Below are 6668 nucleotides of genomic sequence, written 5' to 3'. Positions count from 1 at the left end.
AATTGTGAGTTGTGTTTTTCAAGAGCATGTCTCTTTTCTTAGCTTGCCATCTCTAAATTTATTGCTTAGTTTTCTTTAGTTGTAACATGTTTCAAGAAATTAAAATTAAAATTAAGTTTGCTTAGCTTGTCATCTCTATTTATTTCTATGTCATATTTCCTCCATCCTAATTATGTGACACGGTTCAAATTTAGAGCGTCAAATAATTTAATTTTGATTAAAAATTCAGGCATAGAATCTTTATGTTTTATGAAATAAAATTTGTATAGCTTTGAAAATTAAGTAAAAAAATACTATAAGTTATAATAATTGATAATCGATAATCCAAGATATTTAAAAAAGATATGAAAAAATTACGGTCAAAGAAAGTTTTATTTGAATTTTAAGTCAGAACTGTGTCACATAAATTATGACATAGAGAATAAAAAGTAAGTAATGAACAATATTTATTATCTAAATATGCAAATCAAATTTAATTAATTTTAAATACTAGATAAAATCTAAGTTGTGACGGCTTATCTATTTTATTTGAATTTGAGATGAGAATCTTTTAAAATTTGATAAGAAAGGTAAATCTATGAATAGTACTATAAACGAGAGTTAATATTTTAAAAATAAAGTAAAAAGGAAAAAAAACTGTTGATGACTAAAATTCAACCAACAGCTCAAATTTTTATATTGATAGTTTCTCGTATTGGTAATTTTTATAGCTTAATTTTTTTGACTGAAAAAGGTAAATGTTTAATCACAAACTAAAATCATATATTTTCAATGATAGTTTATATTATAATTAAATAGGATGTACATAGCTATACATATAAATTCTTTTTTCATTTAATGAATTCATGATTTTATTTTCTTTAAAATTCATATTTCAGAAATTTACATGCATTGTAATTTTTTTAACTCTTAGGACAAATTAATAATTTTTTGATTTAATTTAAAAAATAAAATTTTGAAGTTGAAAATGAAATAAAACTATATTTTGATAGAGGTGAAAGTGTCTAACTTAAATTTAAATCATACTCATTTATAACATACTAGTATAAATATTTTTTTAAAAAATATTTTAATTATTATGATTTATAGTATTTTTTAAAAATATATAACATATTAATTTTTTTTAGATATTTTAAGTTGTTAACTATTGTAATTTATAATATGTTTTATTTAATTTTTAAATGCTTAAATGGTGTTAACTATTATAATTTATAATACGTTTTATATAATTTCCAAATACTTAGATGACCATAATAATTAATTATGGGTGATATAGTAAAACTACGAGTGAAACAACGAAGCAAACATGTCTTAATGACTCACAACAACTAACTAAAAGCAATACAACAAAATTACTATAAAAGATACTTGTAAAAAAAATTAAATGGTCATAATAATTAATTAGGAATGACATAATAAAATCGCGAATGAAACAGCGAAACAGACATGTCTAACTAAAAGTAATACAACAAAATTACTATACAAAAATAGTTGGATGAAGCAGTTGAAGCAGAAGTGTCATAAATATCTATTTTACTTTTTTATTAAATATTATGAATTTTCTAATACATAAATAACTTATAATAATTAATTAGAGATGATATAATAAAATCACAAAGAAATCAGTTTACGAAGCAGGCAGGATTATAAATATTTATTTTGCTTTTTTTATTAAATAATATTAATTTTTTAATATATAAATAACTTATAATAATTAATTAGAGATCACATAATTAAAATCACGGAAGAAGTAGCTGATGAAGCAGACAGGAGAAGCAGGCATGTTGACGAAATGCTGCCTGCTTCTCTTGCCTTTTGCTCGTGCAAAGCACGAGCCCAACAAATAATTTTTAAAAATGTATTTTAATTATTGTGATTTATAATATTTTTAAAAATATATAATATATTATTTTTTTTTAGATATTTTAAGTTATTAACTATTGTAATGTATAATATGTATTATGTAATTTTCAAGTAATATATATCTCTCTCGTTGTCCAAACTTTTAAGCCATTGATAGTCAATTACATTTTAAAAAATAATTTAAGTTTTAAATTATTGTGATATTCAATATTTTTTTCTTCTATTCCAATTTAAGTGTCATAATGCTTAGATGATCATAATAATTAATTATGGGTGATATAGTAAAGTTACGATTGAAGTAGCGAAGCAGACATGTATTAATGACCCACAACAACTAATTAGAAGTAATGTAACAAAATTACTATAAAAAATACTTGTGAATTTTTTTTTGAAGTGGGCCTTGTATAAGGCGTCAAGTTAATTTAAAACATCAAGAGTTAATTTATCATTTTCTATCCATTTTACCTTTTTAAGAGTAACATGATAAAATGACGATTGAAACAACAAAGTAGACATATCTAAATAGAAGTGATATAACAAAATTACTATACAAAAATACTTGCGCTAAAAAAATTAAATGGGCCTCATAGAAAATGCTAGGTAAATTTAATATTAACTATTATCAATTTTTTAATACTTAGATGACTTTATAATATTTTTTTTAATGTTAATTTTTTAGTATTTAGATGACTTAGAATAATTGACTATGAGTGATATAGTCAAATTATGGGTGAAGCAGCTGAAGCAGACATATCATTAATATCTATTTTATTTTTTATTATATATTATTAATTTTATAATACAAGTAACTTATAATAATTAATTAGAAATGACATAATAAAATCACAAAGGAAGTAGCTTATGAAATAAGCAGAAGAGCAGACATATTAATGGAGATAATTGAAGCAGTTGAAGCAGTTGAAGCAGAAATGTCATAAATGCCTATTTTACCTTTTTTATTAAATATTATTGATTATTAATATATGAATAACATATAATAATTAATTAGCGGTGATATAATAAAAGAAAGTACTAATTAAAAGTGATAAAGCAAAATTACTATAAAAATATTTGTATTTTTTTTTAAGTGGACCTCATATAAGTCGTCAAGTTCATTTAAAATATCAATAGTTAATTTATCATTTCATATTATTTTTACCTTTTCTATCAAATATTACTATTTTTTAATACTCAGATGACACATAATAATTAATTAAGAGTGATAATTATTGAAGCTACGATTGAAGTAGCTGAAGCAAACACGTCATAAATGTTTATTTTACTTTTTTATTAAATATTATTATTTTTTTAATACATAAATTATCTATAATAATTAATTAAAGGTGATATAATAAAATCACGGAGCAAGCAATTGAAGAAGAAGCAGTAAGGAGAAGCAGACATGTTGACGGAGAGTTGTATACTTCTCATGCCCTTTCTCTCTTATTAGAGAGTATTAGTTTATTTTTGAAGTTTTCTTCTAATCTACTTCTACACTAATTTCTACTGTGAGATAAGAGAGAAGAAAACTCAACTGTTTGTGTGTAAAAAAAGGAAAAATAACAATTTAACTCAAAGTTAAATCAGAGAAAAGTAAAGTAATTAAAATACAATAGTAGAATAATGTATGTCAAGAGAGGGGGGTGGGATGAGGTTATTTTGAACTAATTTGAGAAATAATGAAGTAACTAGATAGTATAGATATTATTATTCATAAATTTTAAACTGAAGAGAAAATAATAGAATAAAAACTTAAAAATAAAAAAACAATATTAACAATCTAATATTTTTAATTATGAAGAGTATAATAACAAAAATATGAAACATATTTTTTTCACAATTACTTGATTGCTTTTTACTTATACAAATTTAATTAGAGATGGATGTGAAAAGGAGAGAGGGAGGGATGGAGGGAGGGATAAAGCGGGAGGGGTTTGAGAGAGGAATTCAACAATCTAATATCTTTAAATTGTGAATAATACAGTTAAGAAAAATTTGAAAGATGAAAGTTTTTTTTTAATTATATGATTATTTTTACTTTATGGATTTGGTGAGAGATTGAAGTTTGAGGAAGGGCGAAGGAAGAGGGAGAGGAATTTCATTGAAAAATAATATAATAGTTGCATTATTTTTTAACTTTTTATAATAGTTGAATTATTTTTTAAGTTTAAAAAGATATTCCTATATGAAATTATTAAAATAATATTTTAATATTATAAACACATCGTGCAATACGTAAACTAATTTTGCCTAATTATCCTAATATGCTAAAATTGAACAAGGCCCGTATGGAGGCCCAAATTTTCTTTCCGAAATAACATAGACGTCATCAATAAAATGGCATTGTTTCGAAGCACACGCAGTTCAGCATTTCGCTTACTCACTCGTTTGCTCTCTCCAGAAAACCATCTCAGATAGTACTGCAATCTCATCTTATCCCGCGGAAAAAAAGTAATTATATTTTACTCCAACGGCGGACAATGTCTTATGTACCTCCTCACCTGAGAAATTCTGCTGGCAGAAAAACAACCACAGCTACTATTAATAGTAACGGCGCCGATCACTTCTCTTCCAAACACAGTTCGCATCAATCCAGAATCCCTTCTATTTACGGCAATGGCGAGCTCGAAAAACAGGTATTCTCGATTTCAGCTCGCCGGAGCTCCATCAATTACACGTTGCCAAAGACTCTTGCTGTCCCTGACCCCGTGTTTCCCAAGTGGAAGCCTTCCGAACGTGTTCTTCGTCTTAAGTCCGAGCAGGTTCGTTCTTTCTCGGTATCCATTTGTAATTATAATTACTCACTAGCACCAGGAAGTGGCGTTATTTATTTATTTTTGCATCTGAGCAGTTGGTATCCACTCCTGGCTGACATGATTAGGACGCTAGTTTGTGCATTTTTTTAATATGTTCTTAGGTTTCTTATGAAATATATGCATCGTCTGATTGTTATTTAATTTATTCCATCTGAAAGCTCCTTCTGTTGCAAAATGGTTGCTTAGTTTAGTTTGTGATGCCTTAAATCTAGCAAAACAAGCAATAAGTTAGCATATACTGCGTAATTGTCAGTTGAAGTGGTTGCCTTTACTGCGCTAATTGGCAGTTGAACTGGATTCGTCAAACTATTGATGTCAGTTTATTGAAAAGCTGCATGATATGCTTGTGCTGTAATTTTCGTAGTCTGAGATTCATATCTCCTTCCCTGGTGTGTGAACGTAGTAGCTTTAGGCCTTTACTGCAGCATTATAATTATTATCATTGTTATATTGACTTTTACATGCGCGATTTTCTGATGAATTTTGGATATTTCAGTTCTTAAACAATAGTTACTTCGATTCCAAGTGTGGCAACATTTGTTAACTATAATTTGAGGAAGCGCTACAAAAAGTAAATTTAGAGATCCTGATTTATGTCCTTGATGTGCATGTTTATCTGCAGATAGAAGAGATTCGACTGAGGCTTAACGTTGATGTCAATGTTGCTCCAGGCTCACGTCCTGCACCTTCACCTATTGAATCATTTCCTGATATGGTTTGTTGAATTCATCATTGTGACAAAATCACTGTATTGGGTTTTCAATATAAAGGCATATTTAAATTACTTGGACTGGTTGGTTGTTCCTTCTGCAGTGCTTACATCCAAGCATCATGAAGGATATTGAAAAGCATGGCTACACTGCACCGACTTCTATTCAGGCTCAAGCCATGCCTGTTGCTCTTAGTGGCAGGGATCTCTTGGGTTGTGCGGAAACTGGTAGCGGGAAGACCGCTGCATTTAGCATACCTATGATACAGGTTGCATATTTAATTTGTCTTATTATCCGTCATACTGTGAATCTGTCAATGTTATACTTGATCATGCTTATTAGGAGTGTTTGATGCTTGATAAATATTATACATATTTTTTTCAATACAGCACTGCCTGGCTCAACAACCTCTTCAACGTGGTGATGGACCTTTGGCATTAGTGTTGGCACCTACAAGAGAGCTTGCACAACAAATAGAGAAAGAGGTGGGTTTGCGGGCACTTCAAAACTAGCTGCATATTTTTTCTTGCATATGCTGGATATATGTTTCGTTGGCCATGCTTTCAATGTGGTTTCCCACATCTCATATTCTAATCTCTGTTAGACCCTTGGAACTCCCTCCTCTGTCTTTTATTGTGCAATTTATCTATGCAAAATACCTTCTTGGAGTAAGTGGTAAAGTTGTTGCCATGTGACCAGGAGGTCATAGGTTCAAGCCTTGGAAACAGCCTCGAGCAAGGTAAGGCTGCGTACAACAGACCCTTATGGTCGGGCCCTTCCCTGGACCCTGCACATAGCGGGAACTTTTGTTCACCAGGGCTGCCCTTTTTTTCACCTGATAAAAACAACAAAATACATTGTTTTCTTTTTCTTTCTTTTAGTTTCATAAAAACATAAAAAACTTTCTCTAATGTGGTGTTAACTGTCTATAACCATATTAAAGGGTCTTGAAAAGCATAATATGCTGCTACTGTACAGTTGCTTCGCTTCTTCAAACTCGAATGATGTTCATATTTCAAGCAGTCTGTTTTAGTCAATTACATAAATTACTAAGTTTTGCTTCTGAAGCATGTTGTATCCCCTTGCTTTTCTTTTGTAGTGTCAGTGTTAAAGTAACTGGGTCTCTGTGGTTCACCAGGAGTGGACTTCAATATCATTAGGTCCTAATTACTCATTGTGTTGCTGATGTTGTTTTATTACTGTCACTACCTGAGCTGAGGCCCTGGTTGCGACGGGCATCCCGAACCACAAAGGCTCGAGAGACCCTTAGCATCTACCG

General features: G+C 29.2%; 1 protein-coding gene across 1 annotated transcript; it reads left to right on the top strand.

The window, feature by feature from the left end:
* Positions 1-4143: 4143 nt before the first annotated feature.
* LOC124891140 (ATP-dependent RNA helicase DBP2-like) lies at positions 4144-5874 on the top strand (the record flags this gene model as incomplete). The annotated part of the gene is given in 4 exon segments (XM_047402950.1): positions 4144-4625; positions 5302-5394; positions 5493-5657; positions 5779-5874. Coding segments are annotated over 4 exon segments (636 nt in total), but the record flags the coding sequence as incomplete, so codon positions are not given.
* Positions 5875-6668: the final 794 nt, after the last annotated feature.

This window comes from Capsicum annuum, unplaced genomic scaffold (assembly GCF_002878395.1).
Source record: "Capsicum annuum cultivar UCD-10X-F1 unplaced genomic scaffold, UCD10Xv1.1 ctg3117, whole genome shotgun sequence".
Taxonomy (NCBI): Eukaryota; Viridiplantae; Streptophyta; class Magnoliopsida; order Solanales; family Solanaceae; genus Capsicum; species Capsicum annuum.
This window is presented reverse-complemented; position numbering and strand designations above follow the sequence as displayed.